The sequence below is a fragment of the Tinamus guttatus genome, unplaced genomic scaffold (genome assembly GCF_059628265.1).
Source record: "Tinamus guttatus ecotype Peru unplaced genomic scaffold, ASM5962826v1 Tinamus_guttatus_pri_ptg000075l, whole genome shotgun sequence".
NCBI classification, from domain to species: domain Eukaryota; kingdom Metazoa; phylum Chordata; class Aves; order Tinamiformes; family Tinamidae; genus Tinamus; species Tinamus guttatus.
The window spans coordinates 1,175,614-1,199,266 of NW_028288609.1; the positions used below are offsets into that span (position 1 = coordinate 1,175,614).

The following is a 23,653-nucleotide window of genomic DNA, read 5'->3' on the forward strand; positions in this document are numbered from 1 at the left end:
CCCCACGGGGTTCCGGCCGCGGCGTCCGTGCGCCCTGGGCCGGGGACCCCGGGCTTTCCTGCAGCCTCCCGGGGCCTCTGCAGGCCTCTGTGCAGGACCGGGCAGGCCCTATGGACCCCACGGGCTCCCTACAGACCCTGGAGGGCCCCACAGCCCCGGGGGCTCCATACGGGGCTGGGAGGGCCCTGTGGGATTTGATCCCACTTTGATACTGGAGCCGGAGTTGGATAAATTTGCCTGTTCAGCCTGGAGAAGAGAAGGCTGAGAGGGGATCTAATCAGTGTATATAAATACCTCAAGGGAGGGAGTGCAGAGGACGGGGATGGTCTCTTTTCAGTGGTGGCCACTGATAGGACTAGAGGAAATGGCCGGAAACTGAAACATCAAAAATTCCATAGGAACTTAAGGAAAAATTTCTTAACAGTGAGGGTGACAGAGCACTGGAACAGGCTGCCCAGAGAGGTTGTGGAGTCTCCTTCTCTGGAGATCTTCAAAACCCGCTTGGATGCAGTCCTGTGCCACGTGCTTTAGGTGTCCCTGCGTATGCAGGGGGGTTGGACTAGATGATCTCTAGAGGTCCCTTCCAACCCTAAGCATTCTATGATTCTATGATTCTATGATTTGAAAGCGGAGCTGGAATCAGCTGGAGCAAGAGCCAGAGCTGGATCCAGAGCAGGAGTCGGGGGAGGCAAAGGCCGATCTGGATTGCATCCTGGAGCCGGAGCCAGGGTCCTGGAACCCGGATTGTGAGCTGGAGTCGGCACCCCCCGGGGCAGGAGCAGGAGCAGCACCAGACTCGGAGCAGGGGTAGGACCCAGCGCGGATCCCAGAGCAAGTGTGGGGTAGGAGGAGAGTCTGGACGGGATTGCGGCCGGGAGCAGATTCCGGAGTGGATCGGGGGCAGCAGATCCCAGAGCAGATCCTGGACCAGATCCCAAGATAGCAGCAGATCCTGGAGCGGATCCTGGAGCAGATCCAGGCAAGCCCGCTGCACCTCTCCCTTGGCCTACCCCTTTCCCCCTGCCTGGCCTGTTTCAGTTACAAAGTTATTACTGACCATTACACTCACAGTAACCGCTTTTATTAATTTTACTATCGTGTAACAAGGGCAGAATTTGATTCTTCTATTGTGGAACACTCTGCTTACGATGACCTCCCAATATTCAGAGCTACTGAACTACATATTTTACAAAATAGCAAGTTCTAACTATGCTTGCTCACACAGATTTAAGATGGACACCACAATAGTAACGCAGAAAATTATTCTGAAGTGTGGCACCACAGGAAACCTAAGAAAGCCCAAGTCTAGCCCTTATCATTTCCTGATGCTCAGTATGGCAAAACATCATTTCAGTCAGACAAGATTGAAAAAATAAAAGTGAAAAGAACATTTGCTCTCTTTCAGGCCAGTCAGAAATCTGCAAATTATACATACTACCTGTCCTTTCTTTCAGTATCTGAAAAGAATGATGTTTAGACAGAGTTCTAACTGTAAATAAACTGCTTAAAATTGCAAATTTTAAATCTGAAAAAGGACTGAGGAGCATGTGAGCAGGGAGGGCAAGCATAACAAACAAATGCACAACATCAAAGACCCTTACTATCCCTTAGTACAATTCCTGAGATGCGTGTGTGTAATTCTTCATGAAATGACGGAAAATTATCAAGTGCTTTGACTTTGTTTACTCACCAGCAGTCTCCAAGCTGTTATTTTATGAGTTGAAGTATTAAACAAACCACCGTTCTGAGATTTCTACACCTGAGCTACTCAGCACATTCCCTTCGAACTGAGTTAAAGTTCAACTGCATTTAGGGCACGAGCCATCTGATCCGATGCTGATCTGGGCCTAGTTCTTGGACAGGTTCTTTCTGTGTTCTTGTGTACTGTACATCACATATAATCAAAGATACGAGTAGCTTCAGCTGTTTTGAACTACTTAGTTTGCCTAATTCTGAACATTTTACTCTACAACCAAGGATCTGGTCCTTGCTTCAGCAGAAAGCATCTACATATACTTAAAATTGCATCTGTACAGAACAATTATACAAAAACAAATTATTGAAAAGTAACAAAACTAAATCAACACATTGGCATAAGAGAGCTCTTCAAATCAGCAGCGTTGAATTCAGTTTATCGGCACCAACTCCTGTTCCTTCTGCTCTTAAGAGAAGTGATCTTAGTTCATTTTTCAAAGTTTGGCAGGCAAATTATCTCCCAATTCCATCTCTGTAGTGCACATAGTTGGAGGCTTCTTTGGGAGCTCAAGATGTGCAGTAGACAAAGACTCAGCATTGATTTTTAAGGCTTTCAGCTGCATCACCTCATCACGAGCCTCGCTGTTGGAGATGGGACTGACTTGTGGAATTTCCAAGAGATCCCCAGCACTGTGAGTCTTCTCTATGTTGCTGGAACTCATCCTGAAGGCCTTTGTAGGAAGGTCTTCCTTCCTTGAGCTAGTTTTCAGAAGTTTACCGGGAAGCTTGTTCTCTTCTCCTGCAACATCAATGCCGTCAAGTGAGAAAAACTGTTCTGTTGGGCTTTTTTTGTCACTGATAGGACTATTCAGAAGAGGTGACAGACAGAGATTTTCTCCTTGTTCTTTAACGCTATAAGGAGGAGTGGGGACTTCAAATGTATCGTGAAATTGAGAGTAATCAACACGGAAAAAGCCATCTTCCAGGGACATTACTGGGAGGAACCTATGACCCCAAAGAACTTCATCCTCTGTATACGATGTCCTAGCTTGACAGGTCATTCCTACAAAGAGAGAGCCAGGAACACTGACATTGTAACATGAGCAGCTAGACGAGCATACAGGACAAAATCTCTAATTAAAGATCAATTTTATAATCGTATTATTCTAAATCTTACCTGTAGTCTCGACAATACCTTCAAGTATGACAACTATTTCAAACTGCTCACTTCTTAGTGATCTTTTTGACAAGCAAAAAAAGGGGCTCCTTGAGTCAATTTCATGACAGATGGTTAATGGGGAAACTAAAAACAACTGGTCAGCTCCAGTTCCAAATCCAACATCCAATTCACACTGATCTAGCGGCAGAAATTCTCCCTCTGGCGTCTGTCGCGACTAAAGATAAAAAGAGAGTTCAATGATCAGCACAGGAGAGAAAACACAAGAACCAATATGGTCAAAAGCAAAATATCAGAAGCAATGCAATCAGACCTGAACATGCCCTTTTCTTGGCATTATAATGCTGAATATTACAAAGCCACTATATATGACCAATCTCGACATTTCATACCATGCCACTGGAGCTCATCGTAACCTGCAAACTTTATTATCCTATATACCCATTTTACAAATCACTGACAAAATATCAGGTGGGAGAAAGCGGAAAAAAAAAAAAAAAGATTGAGATATTCAGCAGCATCCTCATACAAGGCTGGATTTACATAGGCCACAAGGATTTTTTTTTAATATTTTTAAATAAAAAGTAATCCCTGCACTCTACTGAAGGTAATCCAGTAGCCATAAACTATTAAGGCTCGTAGCAAAAGAGCTTTTTTGCATCTAGTGCTCAAAGGAGCACAGACAGTTGAAAGGTACAAGACTGCAAAATGTTAGCAGTGTGTTCGGAGGGACGCCACCGATTCTATACTTTGACAAACAACTGTCATTGGTTAATACATGCTTCAATGAAGGGATATTTACTTCGAAATGCTCCAGCTTTCCATTTTTATGTGCCCAGAGATGGGGAATTCAAAGGTGTAGAACAGTTGCTTCAAAGATTAGTTACCTTGTAGCTAAGGAGAAAAAAAAAGCAAAAAAAGCAAAAACAAAATAATAAAAAAACATACTTAGTGTTTTAATTCCATTCTCTAAACTCTCCACAATTCATATTTTTAAAATGGCCGGTTTTTCTATAAGGACAGTTAGCATCCTCTTCTGGAGGCTAGAGGCTATAACATAGTTATGACCCTCGTGTATGATATTCTGGAATGGGAATCCCTGCTGGCATTGAGCTCCTGGTGTTCTCCATGGCGCGCGCTGCTGGGACACGGCACAGCTGCCTTCCTCGCCACTCCGTTCGCTGCCTTCAGCCCTACTGGTGACCAGTACATCTGTGCCTGCTGCACTTCACTGTCTCCTGAGGGATTGATTTATTTATTATTCCTTGGTTATGATTTTATTTGATTTCCAGTTCATCCTTGCAGTCTGAATTCTACTGGACATTGCCAGCGCTTAATAAATGGCATACTGGTGATAATTAAAGTGTTTTTCCACAAAAATTTGCAGAGGGTCTGTCTAAAATGCAGAAAGGCCCCTGGCAACAATAAAGGAAGGAATTAAAACTCCCCATGGAGCTACCGAAGGCAAAGGAGGGGTCAGAGCTGGCCACTGTCCTCGGTAAGCACTAGGAGCGACTCAGTGTCACCACAAAACTGGTGGAATTGATTATTTCCAAGTACCACCTGCCGAGGGGCAGGTAGCAGCACCCCTGGCTGCGGGATGCCCGCACTTGGAGCTCACCTTGATGAGCTTGCAGCGGATCTGGGCAGACACCATGTGGCTGTTGCGGAGGTTGCCCACGCGGAACATGAGGCAGAGCTTGCCATCGCGCTGGGACACCACCGCGGCACGGCTGAACATGAGCGTCTCGGCGCGCTTCTTGGGCTGCGACATCTTGATGAACATGCAGCCGATGAGGAAGGCGTCAACAACGGAGCCAAGAAGCGACTGGAAGAGGAAGAGGACGATGCCCTCGGGGCAGCGTTCGGTGATGTAGCGGTGCCCATAGCCGATGGTGGCCTCAGTCTCGATGAAGAAGAGGAAGGCGGAGGGGAAGTTGTACACGTTGGCCACGCACGGGCTGTAGGCCCCGTCGTGCGCCCGGTGCAGGTCGCCTCGCAGGTAGGCGATGCCCCACCACATGGAGGCCATGACCAGCCAGGCCACCGTGTAGGTCAGCAGGAAGATGAGCAGGTTCCAGCGCCACTTGAGGTCCACCAGCGTGGTGAAGAGGTCGGACAGGTAGCGGCCGCCCTCCCCGCCCAGGTTTCCGTGCTGCACGTTGCAACGGCCGTTCTTGTCCACGAAGCGCTGCCGGCGGGCACGGCCGCGGGCCGGCGCCGCGGGCTGGGACTCATCCCCAAACCTCCTGCGCACGGCTGCCGGCTGCGCAGCGCCCGGCATGCTGCCGCGCGGCGCCGGGCCCTGCGGCCTGCGCCCGGCTGCCGCGCGCCACCGGCAGCGTCCTGGCTGGCGGAGATTAAAATAATAAACGAGCAGCACTGAGTCACCCGCTGCGAGCCAGCGCTGCCAGCAGCATCAAGGGTTTCAAAGGAAACTCATGAGACAGCTCCGCGCTTAAACAAGGAGATGCGAGCATGCAAATCCGCAGACCGCGTTTAAAATCAGTGTTCCAAGTAGACAAGGTCCAGTCTGTTGGAAATGGATCCTAACCATTTCTGTGACTCATGCATTGCTTCGTACGGCTGGACTAGCAGGGAGTCTTTTCTGGGGGCAGCCCTCTAGAAGCTGAAGTGATTTCAGTGCAGCTCTCCTGTTTTTGAGGGACAAAAAGATCTGAGATCAAAACCAACAAATTCTCAATACACATATAACTCCAGGTGAGGCTCAGGTAGTGACTTTTTTGACCATGTTACTACATTCAATGTTATTTCTCAAAATCATTGGTATTTGAATTCACAGTTACATAAGAATATTATTTCTATTCAGATGAGTCATTTCAAAACTTAAGGAGAAATGTATCTTTCACTTCAACCAACTGTTCGCGCTGGGGAAGCCCATGCGAAGGCCTAAAGGGAGGGCTCCGCACGCGCTGCCGTCCGGCCTGGGCTCTTCCTTGCCCACAAATGTCCGTGGTTCTGGTACCAGGTGCCGCCTCTGCAGGGCCCGGCCCTGCCAAACGCAGCTCCGGCCTCGCAGCGGGACCCCCCGGCGCTCCCCGCGCGTGTCCGCGACTCGTCCTCGGGGTCCCCTCCGCGCGCCGGGCCCGTCCCCGCCGCGGAGCAGTGACCTACCCAAAGCGCCGCGGAGCCGCTGCGGGCTGCTCGCCGGGACCACCCCGACCGCCCGCGGCCCAGGGACTGCGGGGCCCGGCGGCGGGGCGCCCCGGGAAGGCCCCTGCGAGGCCCCGGGAGCTGCTGGGGCCCCCCGCGGCCGCCGCTCCGCGGAGCATCCCCGGCCGCCCCGCGGCCACGCTCCGCTCGCAGCGCCCGGCAGCTGACGGGAGCGGGGAGGGGACGGGGGCGGCGCGTGGCGGCGCGCGGCTCGGGGGGCGCACGAGCGCCACGGCGGGGGCGGCTGCGCGGCCGCGGGGACAGCGCACGCGGGGACGGCGCACGCGGGGACGAGGTGAGGCCCGAGGCGGCGGCGCCATTTCGCGGGCGGGGCGGGGGCCTGTGGGGCCGGGCGCTCGGGGCGGGCCTGCCCGGCCGGCGGCCTCCACGCGGGGCCCTGTGCGGGACCGGGCTGTGGCAGCGCGGCCAGCGGCCTCGCTCCGTGCCCGCCGGGCCGCGGCCGCCCGCGGTGGAGGAGCGAGCTCCGCGGCGCCGCCCCGGGTCCCCGCGGCGCCCGAGCAGGCACCGCAGGCGGCGGCAGCGCGGTGCGGTGCGGCGGGTTCGCTCCGCCGGGCCGGGCCGGTGCCTGCGGGCCGGGGAATGAGGAGGAGCCTCGAGCGAGCGGCGCCCGCTGCGGCTCTGGGCGCGCAGGTGCCTCCTCTGAGCAGATCGCCAGGGCGATCCCCGGTGAGAGGGTTAAACACAATCCCCGTTAGCCACTCCGGAAAGTTCAGGTTAAAATGGGCTCTTCCAAGAGAGACATACCAAAAATTTACCCTTTTTACATCATCTCCATTTGTCTCAGATGCTTTATCAAAAGTATCATCTTCCATCCCTCCAGGACTGCCTGTGAATCACAGTCCAGGAAGAAGAAAAAATCATTTTGATTTAAGTTGAACGTTTACCCCTACGATTAAGAAGACAGCCATGCCCGTCCTTTCGGAAGACTCAGGTAACTTACCCGCATGCTGTAATCGTGTCACTGACTGAAACCTGGGTGCATGCTTTTCACAGAGGATGCTACTTCAGCCTGTAATTGGATAAAATAGAATTAAGATGGCTAGACTAAACATCTTAGTAGTTACTTAAAAGAATCAAGGAAGATGGATCATAAAAGGCGGAACTGAATATATTTAGATTTCAGGGGTCATCTAGATTTCTAACAGCCTTAGCTGGTAGCCAGGCTCATACGGGTAAACCCAGACCTCTCGGGATGATACTGGTTTCCACACATGCGTGTTAAAGGTTTCTTCCCAAAGGACCCTTGCTGTGTAGCCTGTTAACATTTTCTGTATGGGCATTGGGATCATGTTTGTGAGCAGGCCGCTGCACACACAAATCTCTGTAAACTTAATAATCGCCAACATGGTACATGAGTAAACATAGCTGACCAAGTCTGTAATAGAAATCATTTAAAACATGTTATCTACAAAACTTCTGTTCTGTTTTGCCTTTAAATATAGGGTTACATGAAACCTTGGCTCTCCTGACCTCTCAGCTGAGACCTGACTCAAATCATAAAGAGGAAATGGGATTCCTTAGGGATGTCTTCAGTGAAAAGAGTCTCAGTTACCTAATGAAGGTAAAAATTTCTTTTATGAGTGTACATTTTCTTCACAGGTTAGTTATTTTCTGTGCTGCTAATCATTTCGTTTGCCAAAACCAACTTGTTTTTGTATAGAGTTCTATACTGACAAAAGCACGTACTTATTCAAGCACAAACATTAAGAACATTCAATGAAAATTAAGAAATTTTGTTCAAAAAATAAATTTCCACTTGATGCTCAGTGAAAGTCGCACTGAATTGTAAGGACCATTCTTGAGGTTTGTTTGATGCTTTGTGGCATTAAGAACATTTTATACCTACAACTTAGTGTAAAGTAGTTGTAAAAATGCAGGCTAGTAACCCAGTAATTGAAAGGCAATGTGAAATGGCTTTTATTTTATGGCTTTATCTTCCTTTAGTGTTTTACTGACTGTCTGTGGAACCAGCAGTAGCAAAATGGAAAACAAATACTCCAAAACAAAACAAAAATAACCCCAGTAGAGATTGTTTTTCTGACAGCTATAGCTCGGCAAAGTTATACCAGTTAAATATATCTACATAGGAATATTTTTATATTTAAGAAGTTTTACATATCTCTGTGGTAATATACCTGAATAATCTTTTTCAGATTCATGAAAAACTGCGTCATTATGAAAGACAGAGTCCAACTCCTGTTTTACACAGTGCAGCAGGATTAGTTGAAGACGTAAGAGTTGTGTCTCCGTTTCCTCCCCCCTTCCCTCCCACTTGTCTTTGGAAGTTGGCAAGTTTCACTCATAATTGAGGAGGAAATGTAACCTCAGCAATATCATGTCATTTCATGTCCAATGAAGACACACACAGAGAGAAAAGAGCAAGTTGTACTTTGGTACTTTGTGCATGTTTCCTGAAAAGGCTTTTTTTAAAAAAAAAAAAAAAAAAAAAGTCTGAGTTCAGGTTTTGCAGGGAAACAAACTTCTGTTGCATGATGCACACAGATAATGCTGTTTGGTTAGGAAGAGGATTAAACTGTGTTATTGCAATGAAACACAAGAGTACAGTTTAAAATATGGATTAAAAACTTCAGGACTTTTTCCTGAAATTATGCTGACTGGAACACTCTTAAAAAGGTATATTTAGGGGCTAAGATCCCTGTTTCTGATTACATTTTCCTGCAGTATAATCAATAATTTAAATAAAATCTAAAGGAAGTCGATTAAGAAGCTTTAATTTCCTTTAGGACTCCTGCATATTTTATTTGGGTTATATTTGCTCTATACAGGCTTCTTCAAAGAGTAATAGAAATTAGTAAAGGCTCAACAGAAAGTATACTTGTAAATATATGAATTTGTTCAGTGAATGCCTTTTGTTTTGAAGATACTGTTTTTCTATTTTCTAAGGTAATAGAAGAATTGCAGACAGCACCAGTGAATAATGAAGAAAAAGAGCTACTTCAGCTGCTGTCAACACCCCATCTCAGGGTAAAACAACACTAAATAAGAGACCTTAATGAAATTCCTTTGCATACCTGTAGCAAAACATTGTGTTAAGAGACAGGTATGATGAAGAGTCACTAACAAAAAGGAAAAGCCTCCTGCAGAGTGTAGTTCTACTCCATTTATTGCCATAGGCTTTAGGATGTGAAGGGGCCTGAGAAGACACAGTGTAGTCTTTCCATAAATAACTTTCCATATTTTCTCCCCTCCTCAATATTTCCTAAGGGAGCAGAAAAGTACTCAATTTCTGAGCTCTTTGCTTTCCACAGCCCACCTCCATTCTATACATTTATTTAGGTTGTATTTTGTTAATTCTTGTGCTTACTTTATATATCAACACATACTACACTATCACTTAGTGATGTCAGTGATAATACTGGTCTCTGCGAAAGTACAGGAGAGGAAATGGGAAAAGAAAACATCCCATATTTTTTTCACTATGTATGTTGTTGCCCTTTGAAAGTAAAGTAGGTTATTATCTTTTTTCATTACTAAAAGCAGAGTAGAGAATAAAATTAAATATGAACCTTTTCAATATTGTAGCCAGAAGACGAAAAATAAATCATTTGTTCCCATTATAGATAGAACTTCTGTGTGGATTTTCACAAAATCCATAAAATAAAAAGTTTGGTGTCTTACTGAAACTTGAGAATTGGAAACTGTGATACTGCTCCATTACATTGTTGTTTCCTATTTCCTTATGCAGGCAATGCTTGTCGTACACGATACTGTAGCACAGAAGAACTTTGATCCAGTCCTTCCACCTTTGCCCAATAACTTTGATGATGATTTTGATGAAGAATCAGTGAAAATTGTTCGGCTAGTGAAAAATAAAGAACCTTTGGTACATACTATATAGTCCATCTCTAGTACTAAAATTCTCAGGTACAAAAGCATTGTTGTAAATATGGGGGAGGGACTTGAAGATGTCATCAGATAGTCTGCAAAAATAAGAGTGTTACAAAGCTAGTTAAGTGACATAAAAAGATGACTTTGATAAACACACATTCAAGATTTTTCATGAGGCAGTTGATAAACACGAGTTGCAAAACGCCACTTTGAAGGGAGCACTGAGGTGCTGTGTATATTAAATTAATTATACTTGCTACGCACATTAATTGAATGAGGGCATACCTTCTCCTTCAGTGGTATATGGTAAGAGTATGTTCGATAGCAATATGCAAACAATATATTGACAAGGTACTCTTTTTATATAAATATGAAAATGGAAGGATCAATTTCCTGGGGGAAAAAAGTGCTTTGGGGAAGAAGTCTACTAAAGGGTGTTTTGGAACTATACAATACAGTACATAGTAAAAGAGAAAGATGTCTTAATTTCTGGGTAAAGCACTATATTGCCAGCAGACCTAGGAGAAGACAATACCAAATTAACTGACTTTCCTTGCTTTTGTACATAAAAGTGCTGGCTTTATTGTATAGGTTTCAGAAGACACACAGAGAAAGCTTATTGCAGAAAATTCTGCTTTGCCCACTCAAGTGGCTTTGACTGCTGGCATAGTGTAGGTAGTATAAACATTCAACATAACTTACCAGTGTCATGTAGGTAGTGTGAACACTCAGGATGCGTGCACCTTCTTATAATCACATGACATGCACAGGCAAAAAAAATGGATAATGGTGGAAATATTCAAGGAAGGAGACAAAATATATAGAAAAAAATGAATTCCCGTGTAAAGGACATACTAGCTTACATGTTATTTCACTGCTAAGTGAGTGTGTTCTAAGCAACTTTGTGGGGGTATGTTTTATTTCAGGGAGCTACCATCAGAAGAGATGAGCATACAGGGGCTGTGATTGTAGCAAGGATCATGAGAGGTGGTGCAGCCGATCGCAGTGGTAAATTTCTGAAGAAAAGGAGATACAAAATAGCATTTATAAACTGTTGTAAATTGCCAAAAACATGCATGCACACATATGCATTATACCCACAATAAAATCTAACTAAATCTAATGATTATTCAATAACAAAACCAGTCCTTTGGATACTGATGTTTAATGCATGTGTAGACTGTTTTGTGCTAAACAAGCAGCTCATCTGACTAGATAGCCAGCTTGTTATATGTCAAGTCTAAAATAGTATTTAATGTATCATTTCTGGAGGATGAATCATCCCAGACAGTTTCAGCCTGGCACAAGTCACTTGCTGGAACTGCCTTTTTCCCTCATTGATTATAAGGAAAGCCTGCCTGATGAGCTCACTGATAGCTGAATTTCACTTGTGTGGGGACAGAAAGACTTGTGTGTGCACTGTCCTTCAGCATACCTTCAGGCTGCAGAAGGTCAGTTCACACAGGATTTGACCTTGCATTTTCCAGAAGCTACTCTTACAGATTGTATTAAATAAATTTGGTCTCATTGAGTCTTAAGTGTGATTTATAGAATCCAAGCCTTACGTACTTTTTTTTATAGAACAGTAGTAATACAATCACAAAACGGATAAACTGCTGTGATGAAAAAATATTAGCTAATTACATCTTTCTTTTTGAATGTTGTTAGCATTTTTTCTTATTATCGTAGTCTGATAAATGTGATGCAGTGTGGCTAAAAAGTGTGTTTAGCAATTCTGTGTTTCGTTGGTAGTTTGTTATTTGGATAAGCTACTTTGCTGTAAAATAGCTGTTGGAAAAATGAAACTATTCCAGTCTTGCATTATTAGTGCTGATCCAAAATCAGAGGCACTGATTTCCCGAAGTATTTTGGCCCGTGTTCTCTTTCTGCAGTTACTGTTGGCTGATGTTACTGTGGTTCACTGAAAAACATGCCATATAGAATAAGGTCAGGAGACTTCAGAGCACGCTGCCAACAGAAGCATTTGGCTGTAGTAGGGACTCCGTAGGGTGTGCATACTGTTAACATAGATTGGACGTTAGAAGAACAGCACTTTCCAGCCTGTGGGCTTACTTTAATTATCATCTTTCCAGGTCTTGTCCATGTTGGAGATGAACTAAGAGAAGTCAATGGTATTGCTGTGCTTCACAAACGACCTGAAGAAATTAGTCAGATTTTGGTCTGCACCTGTTTTAAGATATATATTTTTTTCAATGTGTGTGTCGAGTGATGTAGTAACCACAACAGATGATGAAATTTGTCTATGAGTTTAAAATATGGTACTAAAAGATGGAATATATGTCAATCTTTGCATCAAGAGCTCTTTTTCCTCCAGTGGATTAGATAGTCTTCAACTGGCATCTGAGACTCATTCATGCGAGTTCTATGCAACTGACTCATTTCTAAATAAGATACATATGCAGAAGTTGCATGTAACTGTCAAGAACATTACCTATGTGCTTGGTGTGTGACAAGTAAATTGTAAATGAGAAGCGTATTTCTATAACAGAAATAGTTTATTTGTGTAGTGTGTTCGGAGGCTAAAGGAAGCCTGATCTGTGTGTCCTGTAGAGCTGTCCATCTGTTCTTTACTGCTGCATTCCCTGGGGCATTATCTCTAGATTTAATAACCATAAATATCAGTAGCTGCATCTAAGCCTCCACATCCATGATGAGCCTGCTCTGTTGCATGAAGTGTCTTAGCTGTCACACTCGTCTCTTTCTCCAGTGCTGTGCCTTGTCTTGGTGTGGAGCAGAGTTAGGGACTCAGTAAGAAAAAAGGCAACACTAAGAGATTGAAGCATCTGTCATCAATTCCATCGTCTAATTTAAATTTACATTAAAATTATTCTGAATACATCTGCCAAATATATACTGAGAATAACTGCTTTTAATTCAGGGAAAAAAATCAAAAACATCTTTTGAGACACTTGTAGAAAGTTGGTTATTTGTGGAGACTTTGGGATAGTATTAATTTTGTCCAGTTTTAAATGTCTGCATTGTAATAGTTTCCTTTTCATGCTTTATTTATGAGAGAGACCTACAAAGGTTCAAGTCCAGGCTGATTGTCCAGATTTCCATTCTAGTTTATTCCCTTCTAGGCTTCTTTGTACTACTTTCAAAGTAAGAAACATTTCTGTTTTTCAGGCTCAGTCTCAGGGATCCATAATATTAAAAATAATTCCAGCTATCAAAGAAGAAGATCGTCTAAAGGATAGCAAGGTATGCAACTTGGGGAAATACTCAGACACACATTGTACACTTGCACTGTTCTGGCACTTCTGCAAGTGCAAGATCCTTCCTGATTCAGTGAGGACTTTCACAGAATCAACCCCAAAATTCAGTTAAAGAAATAGCAGAGCAATGTTTGGCAGAGAAACATTATTTTATTCTGTACAATTACTTAGATGTCTTCTGTCTTCTAAATGGTGGCACATGTTCTTTCATAGCATTTCTAGCCTTTTGTTTTGATTTGTTTATTTAAAACTCTTGTTCCAGCCTGGTTATAGTTCCGCACACAAATATCAGTGCACCTGTCTGAGGCTTTGGATTGTCCTCTGTGATCAGCAATGACTTGTTGTCCTGTTAGTCCCTTAAAGGATTCCTTTGCCAATCTCAATTACCGCCTGCCTCTCTCAGTTCATAATTTCTTGTTTACCTCCATGAAACTACTTCTAAAAGTGATTTTGCTGTTGTGTGTTGTGGTGTCAGCTTGCTTGCAACAAATCCAAACATGATTAATAGATTTTGATGCATTAACGCAGCATTCTAAAGACAGTGTTTAATCAGTCAACTTTGCTATACATGTCTTTTTAATGTTATCTTGTTTTTCCTAATTTTTTTTCCTTGTTGCACTTTGTACTTGCGTAGAGTGTGAATTTTGTTTCCTTGGGGCTTTGAGCTTCATGTTCTGCAATACCAATGCATGATGATTGAGTAGGTGCTTGAAAGTTGGTTTATTTTTCTTCATGAGTGGTGGTAAGTCAAAATACAGAATAGGCTTGTGAGATCTCACTATTTTTATGTAACATCACATAAACGAAAGATAAGAAGTGTATGGTTTTTATAATTAAAGATGTAATAATTAAAGATTAATAATTTAAATATCTTTTAAAGGTTATTTGAAATTCCAGATAGGATAAGATGAAAGCATGTGTTTCTTTTTGAAGGTTTTTATGAGGGCACTTTTCTGCTATAATCCCAATGAAGACAGGGCTATTCCCTGCCAAGAGGCTGGGCTGCCATTTAAGAAGAGACATATCCTGGAAGTTGTCAGCCAAGATGATCCCACGTGGTGGCAAGCAAAGCGTGTTGGAGATACCAACCTCAGGGCAGGCTTGATCCCCTCAAAGCAATTCCAAGAAAGGTTTGTCAGTGAAAATTACCACAATTCCCTATGTGGTGTTACACTTATTGTACGCTACTTTTTGTCTCTCTTTATCCATGATCTTATCCATGATCTGACAGCTTCAGAAAAGTTTTTTTTTTTTTTTTTTTCAGTTTTGTGATAGCAACACAGGAGAGAACAGTCAGGAGCGTGCCAGAGTGAATACTAAATACTTGTTACTTGTACACACAGAATTTAAGAAATGCTTTTTGAATTTCTAATGCTTATCCTGTAATAAGCAGAGCCATGATTTTTCCAGGCCACATTCAATTAGAATTGAAATGAGCAAGGCTGACTTTGGTTGTGGTTCAAATTGCAGGACACAAAATCTTAATTTTCAGGCTCTCCGAGAGCTGGAGCTGAGTTTAATTTGTCTACTACTGATTTCTGTTCACTTTCTCCTGAGATGCCTGATACACCACATCAAACTTCCCCCGTGCTAATTCCATCAGAGATTTGTTACACTGCTTCAAGAAGCAGCCCTGTTTTGTTCTTCACTTTCAATATTGTACATATAAATTCTTTACATCTCTGAGCTTACGTTGATAAAATGTAATTATTTTCTGTTTAGACGATTGAGTTACAGAAGAACTGTAGGCACTCTGCAGAATTCCAAAACTGTGAAGAAGCCACTCTGTAAGTCTGTTTTGTTCCTTCAATGATGCCTTAGATGATATCAACATCTCAGTAGTTTTCTGTGATTTTTTTTAAGCATTTTTTTTTGTTGTGGATTAATTTGCTTGGATACATGTTGTCACATGGGAGGATTTGGTTTTGAGTTTGATTTTTGATTATCCAGTGCTGCCAATGTCCAGTAGTTTAAAAACGCTACTGTCCCTTTTCTGCTTTTGAGAACATGAGATCTTACATGTTTTTTAGTAGTTTTGAATTCTGTTAGTTGCTTTCAGAATGTTACAATTCATATTTTTCAACAGTTTGAAGCTTTATAACGGCCAAACAAACTCAGTGCACCTGTCTTGGAACTCATATATGTATGATAATGGCCTAAGTCTATGAAAATAAACTGGAGCTTTAAAGAGGGTAAAAATCATATGAGCTGGCAATACCATCTGCATTTCAGGTTTTGGAAAGAATTTAGCTTTACTGTCCCATTTCTTGGTGTCACTGAGCTGTACTTAGGTAGACTTTAAAGCAGTTTGTGTTTACAGCTCCAAATCCCCTGTCGGAGAAAGATTCATTTAAAAATTGCTGCTTGGGGTGTAATTGCGAGTCACTAACGGAAGGGAAAAGACAGATTCTGTAGTGATCCAGAGTGTAATGTTATTTGTGCTCTTGGGTACTTCAGGACAGTTGTTACTGCTGGGTGGGAGAGCCACCCAGCTAGTGAGGCCACACTGCCACTAATGTCACCTCCAAGCTGAATACAAATACTGCCAATAGACTAGGAAACAAGTGCTCCAACTTCAGTGGTGTAGGTGAAGTTCTGATCCCAGTTTGCTTTGCATATCTCTGCTTTACAAAGCAGAAGGATGATGCTCAATTTATTGTAAAATAGCATTACTAATTTACATGAAGCATTTCCAAATTAGTTTCCATTTCCCTCTGTGATAGGAGACATAAAATGAGGATTTCTACTTAGGCTTTTAGTCAGACATTCTCAGAGAAGATAATTAAGCAGATAACTGTTTTTAATGCTAAATTTTAAGAAAAGGTGATTGACCAGTTTTTCGCTACTTAATTTTTGTTCAAGATATAAAAGTATGATAAGCAAATCAAGAGTTCCTTCCCTTCCACTCGCTGTAATTTTACTCCTTCATTTACCAGTCTTTTAATCATATCAACTCTATCTTTTATGCTAACTGCAGATGATCAGTCTTCTGATAAAGGTAGGTAGTCTCCCTGTCTGTATGTGGCTGTATTAGGCTCATGGAGGTTGAGTCATATTACCACGTCTTTCCAAATACCAGGCACTTGTTAATGGGCCAAGATGCTGTTATTTTTTTCAGATTACACGTGTAGTTCTAGACAATAAAATGCCAAGTATTGGTAATGCATGGACTTTGGTGAAAGCACAAATCATGTTCTATAATGAGCTGTCTGTGACTGGTGTGCCCTGAGGAAGCAGGAATTGTGAGACTAGAGTGTATCTTCAAAAAGACAAAACAGTCCTGGTCGTAGCTGTGAATAGGAGGAGTTATTGCTACTGTTATCTTTTGTTCCTGTAAGCATAATGTTTTATTATTATACATTGGCACAGAAGGAAGACAAATACGTATTACATTACAGCTTGCATTTTCCTTTTTCAAGCTCAGATGACCTTATAATAACAGAATCAGCAATATAATCCTTACATAATCCTATCTACATGTAAAGTCATACATCAGAAATAGAGCCCTGTGATTGAGAAGTCTTTTATTTTATTTTGCTTATACTTAAAAGAGCAAGCGATGGATGCTGAGAGCATGAGTTCTGGAAACCATAAATATTGCATTTTTATCCTACTATAAACCACTAGCCAAGGCAAATATCTTTGTGCTATTATTTGTAGCAGGCACTATGTTAAATACCCGTCTCTTTCTCTCCCTGTCTCCCTCTCTCTATCTCATGTTTTTTATTTACAGAGGACTGTGACTGTGAAGGGTATTTCAATGGACACTACATAGGTGAGAAATGGAAATCCCTTCCTCTTCCCTGTAAAATAAAAGAAGTCATTTAAAAAAGTAAAACCAGTTTCTTTTCATTTGAGTTACTTTTACTAAATTCATTAACTAGATGATCTCTGTGCAAGGGCATAGTGGACATAGCCAGTGCTTGTCAGTTCAAGATGGCTTGAACTTTTTTTGTACATTTGTTGTTTTCTATCTGATACACAAAAGAAAATAATGGACACTTTTTTTTTTTTTGTAAACTAGATTAATTCACTGATTTCATTATAAAAAAGAGAATTCTGAGAGTAGTGAAAGACAAAGTAAGTCCTAGCTGAACGACCTTAAAAGCTTGGGTAAGGTGAGATGTGATATAATGTGTCCTGTGTTTTCCTCTCCAGCTGGCCTGCGCAGGAGCTTTAGATTAAGTCGTAAAGAGAAGGAGAGCAATCAAAGTGATGCAAAGCAAACGGAGCAGGCAGATAGAGCAGAGTTACTAACATATGAAGAAGTCACTAAGTATCAACAGCAGCCTGGTGAACAGCAGAGACTGATTGTTCTGATTGGTAAGATACACAATTTGTTTGAAATATTTAACATGTGTGTCTCTTCCTTTCCTTACCCCCATCCAAAGAGGTTTACTTTGGTGGTTTTTTTGTTTGTTTGTTTGTTTGTTTTTAAAGATGTTTCTTTTTCGGTCAACATTTGCTCACTTCTTTTAATTAGTAATACCAAAAAAAAAAATTCAAAAATTGTGATGTGGGTCCAATTGTATTTTCTCTGTTTTATTTTCCATTGATGTTCAGTTCATACTCAGTTATGAGGCATTTATGCTGTAAGAACAGCAGATGAAAAGGTAGGTGTTAGAATTGCTCTGTGTAGTTTCAACTCTGTGAGCTTGGCAGCTTTGTGTTTAGCCCATTTCGTACAACGTTTTAGAAATTAGGGGTATCCCAGAAAACTAACTGCTAAAATTACAGATTTTTTTGATATAGTGCCTGATACATGCTTTGCCAAGAACTGGGTTCACTTTCCTCCTAACGATGTTCAAATTAGAATGGGATAGATTGTGAAGTCTCTCTATACGGTTGCCTCAAGCTTAATCCCATGTCATAAATTGCATGAAGTTTATTTTATTTATTGTGTTTGCAGTCTTTCTTTCCTGAAAGTCAGTTCTGTTTTATTAGGTTGTTTGGGGGCCAAATTAAATGAGCTCAAGCAGAAGGTTGTGTCAGAGAACCCTCAGGAGTACGGTGTTGCAGTTCCACGTATGTAAAATATATTGACATTGTGTGTCACCACTTTATTCCCCGTTTCATAGTATAATGCTAGCTGCATTGGTGTATGGTTGCTGTTTTTGTTTCCACTGTTGATTATACTATTTTTCCATTGTCACATACTGTGCTTGCCTTTTTTTCAATAGTTGAGTAGATGATTAAATGACTTGGAACACACGCACCTAGAGTTTGATTAACACAATCCATTTTTGCATCGCATTTTTCAAAGTGAACAGATTGCATTTTTAATGTCCATTAAAAAAGCAAAAAACTACATACAGAAAAAGATACTAGACTGTAATTTTCAAAAAGAACTCAGTGTGAAAACAAATATCTTTAAGATTTAGTCAAGCCAATGTTGTCTTCATTATTTTAAAATGGCTTAAGTTTTCCTTAGAATATCATACCAATTAAAGCTTAAAATACCTAGACTACAATAGAGCAAACCAAACTTTTTACAATATTTTGAATTGTTGATTAGCATACCTGTTATGTTTTTACCTGCCAGTCACAGGAGTGCAGAAATTAACGGTTCTGTTGTGTGGGTTTGTAGCTAGTATCATAATTTAGTGTCTAAAGTATTATTAAGGGCATAAAGACGCATTTACACTTGCATCCCCCAGCAAGCCACTTTTGCAATAAAAAATCAACACTGAGGACATTGTTGATATGTTGTTTAACACTTTTGACAAAAGATTGTCAGGTAGATGTTCAGTCTGTTCTGTCAGCAAATAATTTTCCATTGAATTTCAACATGCACACAAAAAAAGAGCAGACATTTTTATTGGCAAGCGTAGAGTTGTGTAACAATGACCAAAGTCTCAGTTACAGAGATGACAAATACTAAAAGAAATGTCAGCATCAAAGGTAAATGGTTCTGTAATTATGCAAGTTTCTCAGGAATGTAGGAATATAATCGAGGGTAAAAGAAGTGCTCTGAGCCTCTTGACAAAAAACACAGCCCATTTCCTACATTACCAGGGAATGAATGAACCTGCAATGAGAAGAATGCAATTTCGTGTGCTTCTCTCCCCCCTACCCTATTGCTGTTTCCCATTCCAGACAATTAAATAACATAAATATTTAGAGCTTGTTTCCAGAAGAGAGATTATTTGCTGTAGAACTTAACTCAGCCACTTCTACCAGTTTGAGAAGTCAGTGTCCCAGTTTTTGTGTTACTGCATCATTGAAGACTGAGTTTAAAAAAAAAAAAAAAAAGACAAAATTTCATGTATATTTTATGTTGGTTTAAATTTATCATTATGTGGTTTCCTTGTTTGTGGACATGAAAATGGGATTGGATTTAAATACAAAAAATACAGTTTGCAAAGGCTTATTTGTCTCCCATGTCTTGCTTCTAATCTCTTCTAGATACAACCAGATCAAAGAAAAGTCATGAAAAAGAGGGAGTAGAATACAATTTTGTGTCTAAGCAATCATTTGAGACAGATGTACAGCAAAACAAGTGAGTTGTGTTTTGAAATATTCCATAATTGACTGTATTTCAAAAATACATAAAATTTAGCAATACAGATACAGCTTGTCCAACTTTGCATTTGATTTTGGTATGAGAAGGATTCAGTTTTCCTAATTAAACCTCTTTATTCAGCCTGGACTGCTAGTACAAAACCCAAAAGTTTAGTAAGAAGCAATTCAGAAGCATAGAAGTGATAGGAGGAGGAAAAATTAGAATTCATCCCTGCATGTCATAACTAGTGTGATTTGTCAGAACTGAATCTGGCAAAGTGAGCGAGCTTTGTTTGGGCTTGCTTATACTCACTCTAATATAATGGGAAGCGTTAGCAAGTTTTATTCCTAAATTCAATTGAAAGTGTCTTGTTGACTGAATCAAGGGATATAAAAGGGCTGGATGGGATATGAAAGAGATATAAAATCTGGTGTGTTTTCTAAAAGAAGGAATTTCCTCAATTGAATCTAGTCTCCTAGAATTCAGAAAAATTAAAGTCTTATTTCCCTGCTAGTTTTGTTCTACTCTCTGTGAAAAACATCCCCGTTCTTCTATTAGCTTTGTATATCAGTCAACTGAATTAATGCAGCTTCTTCTATTAGTTCAATAGTCCTGATTACCTATTGATGTGAAGAAGACCATTGTTACTAAGAAAACAGAAGGAAAAAAGAATAATCATAGCAATCATAAAAAGAAACACTGTTCTTGATTTTTTTTTTCTTTTCCTTCTATATGTTTAACTACCATGGCTTGTAGCTACCGAACATTGCAAGTTCAGTTTTCTTTGTGGAAAATATTTTAAAATGTATTAACTTTTCAGGTTTGTAGAACATGGAGAATATAAAGAAAATCTGTATGGCACAAGTCTTGAGGCAATTCGGTCTGTGATGGCCAAAAAGAAGGTTTGTTTGGTGGATGTGGTCCCTGAAGTAAGTTCTAATGTTTGTAGATAATTTTAAGGAAAGCAAATATTTCTTACGGGGCTCTAAGCCTAGGAAACTAGAGTTCTTCCCATCTGTGCATACTTGCTGTGCTGAGAAGACACATCCTCAGTTCTTCCTGAGGGGGGTTATCCATCACTCCAGAATAAATGTGCATAACCATCCTGGCCTGCTGAGGACACAGCAGGAATGTTTACAGTACGGATGGGATTTCCATTCTTTTTTGCTTCCTGTTGCTTCAAAGCATTATTAGGCATACTGGCATCAGTTACAATTCTGCTCTCACACCCCCCATACTAGGAGTTAACCTGGAAATTTTGGCTCAGATATGGTGAATGGGATCAATAAAGATTTTTAGTACTACTTAAAATGAATCTCAGTTTGCATTTTCCTGTGTTTGACCTTTTGGGAGGAGCAAACTGCAACTTGCCTAACAGATCACATTTCTGTCATTTTCTCAGTCTCTTTGGCATGTCCCTAATGCTGGAATTACAAAGCAAAGCAAGGTGTGTTGGCAGTTAGACCATGCTCCAGGAAGCTCACATACTCTTGTAAGGTAGCCAGGAAACTGATGTTAATCTTCCTGTTGAAGATCCAGATGGTACCATGCTCAGATGTGTCGTATGGTGCACGCAACCTCATGCCAGTGTGTGCACAAGCAAAATTGTTGAACGCAGCTCGTGCAGATCACTGATATTCCTTGTAGTGTTCTACAAAACAGAGCATGACAAAAAAAAAAACTCTCTTCACAGGCATTGAAGCACCTGAGGACCCCTGAGTTTAAGCCTTATGTGATCTTTGTGAAGCCTCTCATTCCAGAGAAGAAAAAGCCTGCTCTGAAATCTCCGGTGTCAGAAGAACTCTCACCATGCCTTGTACGTATCATAACCCTAATCTCTACTTCTCAGATATGAGAGAAGTGCTTGGGGTAGTATTGCTATCATATGAAAGAGTCTGCGTGGATCTCCATCCCCTCATTTGGAACTTCAGAGATTGTTGACTCCCCTCAAACTTAGCTAAGCCACATGGGGCAGAGTGCACATCTTCCCTCTGGAGCTGTGTGCATTACTCAAGGGCAAAACTGAATTCGGATAAATTAACAGTCATTTAATTTTGTTGGTAAGTGGCCCCATCAAACAGCCAAGGCAGCCACGTGCTGCTCATACCTGCACGGTGACATCCATCCAGCTTGTTAAGCTGTGATACAGTAACAGAAAAAAGGAGCACGTGCACATCCTACAAGGACCAGAGCTACACTGTCTGAAAGGTGGTGGTGTGTGGGTGTAACCTGGAATACTGAGTGCACAATGGCCCTATTTTGGGTAACCTAAACTTTGAATTTTTACATACGGAACTTTGTTCTCGTGATAAATTTTCACTTAAGCCCTTAAACATAACTGAACCTGGGGACACTGGCTTCAACATTCATTTTCTACTGTTTGAAGAGAATGATTTCCAGATCTTATGTTAGGCACCACTGCCTGTTTTCATAAAATGTAGTGCTATAATTTTACTTCCCCTTTGGATTTTTTTTCTACCTCCTTAACTGCTCTACTATCCTTGAAACAACCTATCAAATTCCCACTGTAGCATACAGTGTTTTAATTGTACCACTTTTCCAGTGGTAGCAGCTTCCTTTTCAAAGTAATGATTTAGAATGCTAGTATACTTAAAAATACTGTTAAATAATTTAAAAGATGCATTGCTTTTTCATGTTTTCTCATCTTCTCAGCAGGGTGAAGAACAGCAGGAAATTATTAATTCAGCAGCATTCATTGAAGAGCAGTATGGCCATTTAATTGACACTATACTGGTGAAAGAAGATCTCCAGAGTGCATGTAATCAGCTGAAAATTGTGATAGAGAAACTAAGCAAGGATTCATTTTGGGTGCCAGTCAGCTGGGTTAGGTCATAGGCGGTTATTGTCTGCTTGAAGGAAGGATTGTGTAACTGTGTATTGTAAACGTGAATTATGAAAGGGAAACATGTCAAATCCACTTCTAAGCCGCCATTCTAACTAGAAAATAGCCTGCTTTCCTCAATTAGAATTTTTATTGGGAGCTGTTCAAAACTGAACACTTAAAGCCTAAATAGGTTAATAAGAGATTGGAGTGGCTTTTAGACTGTAAATGCTGCATTCCGTGAGGTAAAATTTCACAGAGGGTCTCACACTTTCAAAACATTTAAGCAGTGCCTGACACTAATAGCCTGAAATTCTCCGCCTTTAGCCAAATACTGTGTGGCTAGAATTAAGGCGCCCCAAACTTAGGTTCTTTTCAGGGATGAATCTGTCTACAGAAGGAGCTAATATACTAGGTGGTAGTGGTATCATTAGGAGAGTGCTGACTCCGTCCGAGGCGCTTAGAAATTCCAGTGGCTGACAGACACGTCAGGAAGACATGATTCCCTTCGATCATTAGTTGTAAAGCCTTTCCCCTTAGTAGATCAGCTCTGTACGTTGTATATATTTTAGCAGCTGGAAGAGTGGTTGGTTTGTTTTAATGCCCCTCCCTCCTTTACCAGGGCTTCTGGCTGTCTTGTACAGATAGTTTGCTCAGCTTATATCCACTGTCTTGGTCTCATCCTGCTGACACAGGCCAAACTGGAAACATTCTTTTGACTATGTGAAAATTATATGATTTGAGGTAGATCTTCAAGAAGCTTTTTACCTGCAAGGTGCCTTTAGAAATTACACCTGATAGACACCAACATGTGAGCTCTGAAGAAGGCACTAAAATGAGGAGGCTGACAGCAACTGCACCAAGTCTTCATCCTTCCTGCAGTTACAGATGCCTTCGTTTCAACTCTGTGAGGGGTTGCAGGGTGTGTAGAGAGGAAACCTTAACAGTAAGAGGAGTTTGCAGCTATTTGGGGAAACTCGAATATACAGGATTTTTAGGTGGGTATGAATAAGAAAATGAAGAGATAGGGTTGTGAAAACACCTCTGCTTTTAAATTTACTATTTAATAGATTTGTGAGTATTGTACAGGTGTATGTTAGGAAAACAGCAACTAGTTTTATCTTTGCCTACAGAACTGTAATATTTTATATGTACCA

At 41.4% G+C, this 23,653-nt stretch overlaps 2 protein-coding genes across 3 annotated transcripts; one reads left to right on the forward strand and one right to left on the reverse strand.

Annotated features, from left to right (window-relative positions):
• Positions 1 to 2,185: 2,185 nt before the first annotated feature.
• LOC104576620 (G protein-activated inward rectifier potassium channel 1) lies at positions 2,186 to 5,156 on the reverse strand. Its single transcript, XM_010224009.2, has 3 exons — positions 4,494 to 5,156; positions 2,873 to 3,089; positions 2,186 to 2,758 (listed from the first exon to the last, which is right to left on the reverse strand). Exons 1-3 carry the CDS (start codon positions 5,154 to 5,156, stop codon positions 2,190 to 2,192), a joined length of 1,449 nt encoding a protein of 482 aa, XP_010222311.2. The 3' UTR covers positions 2,186 to 2,189.
• Positions 5,157 to 6,933: 1,777 nt separating this feature from the next.
• On the forward strand, positions 6,934 to 22,617 carry MPP3 (MAGUK p55 scaffold protein 3). Of its 2 annotated transcripts, none has more exons than XM_010223994.2 (18): positions 6,934 to 6,998; positions 7,510 to 7,628; positions 8,221 to 8,298; positions 8,972 to 9,052; positions 9,774 to 9,911; positions 10,843 to 10,924; positions 12,010 to 12,095; positions 13,064 to 13,138; positions 14,086 to 14,282; positions 14,875 to 14,939; positions 16,130 to 16,150; positions 16,886 to 16,927; positions 17,311 to 17,475; positions 18,097 to 18,177; positions 19,558 to 19,651; positions 20,475 to 20,583; positions 21,348 to 21,470; positions 22,328 to 22,617. In XM_010223994.2, exons 1-18 carry the CDS (start codon positions 6,974 to 6,976, stop codon positions 22,508 to 22,510), a joined length of 1,764 nt encoding a protein of 587 aa, XP_010222296.2. In that variant the 5' UTR covers positions 6,934 to 6,973; the 3' UTR covers positions 22,511 to 22,617. The 2 variants fall into 2 exon arrangements, with proteins under 2 accessions (XP_010222296.2, XP_010222297.2); XM_010223995.2 differs by having other exon boundaries at positions 22,331 to 22,617.
• The last annotated feature ends 1,036 nt before the right edge of the window (positions 22,618 to 23,653 follow it).

Bases quoted from the DNA above. Each gene is read 5' to 3' on its own strand.
- LOC104576620 (XM_010224009.2), bottom strand. From the start codon at position 5,156: ATGCCGGGCGCTGCGCAGCCGGCAGCCGTGCGCAGGAGGTTTGGGGAT. The intron at 3,090-4,493 runs GTGAGCTCCAAG...TTTTATCTTTAG, and splicing joins TCCGCTGCAAGCTCATCAAG to TCGCGACAGACGCCAGAGGG. The intron at 2,759-2,872 runs GTAAGATTTAGA...CTCTCTTTGTAG, and splicing joins AGGTATTGTCGAGACTACAG to GAATGACCTGTCAAGCTAGG.
- MPP3 (XM_010223994.2), top strand. From the start codon at position 6,974: ATGCCCGTCCTTTCGGAAGACTCAG. The intron at 9,053-9,773 runs GTAAAACAACAC...TTCCTTATGCAG, and splicing joins TGTCAACACCCCATCTCAGG to GCAATGCTTGTCGTACACGA. The intron at 21,471-22,327 runs GTACGTATCATA...TCATCTTCTCAG, and splicing joins AAGAACTCTCACCATGCCTT to CAGGGTGAAGAACAGCAGGA.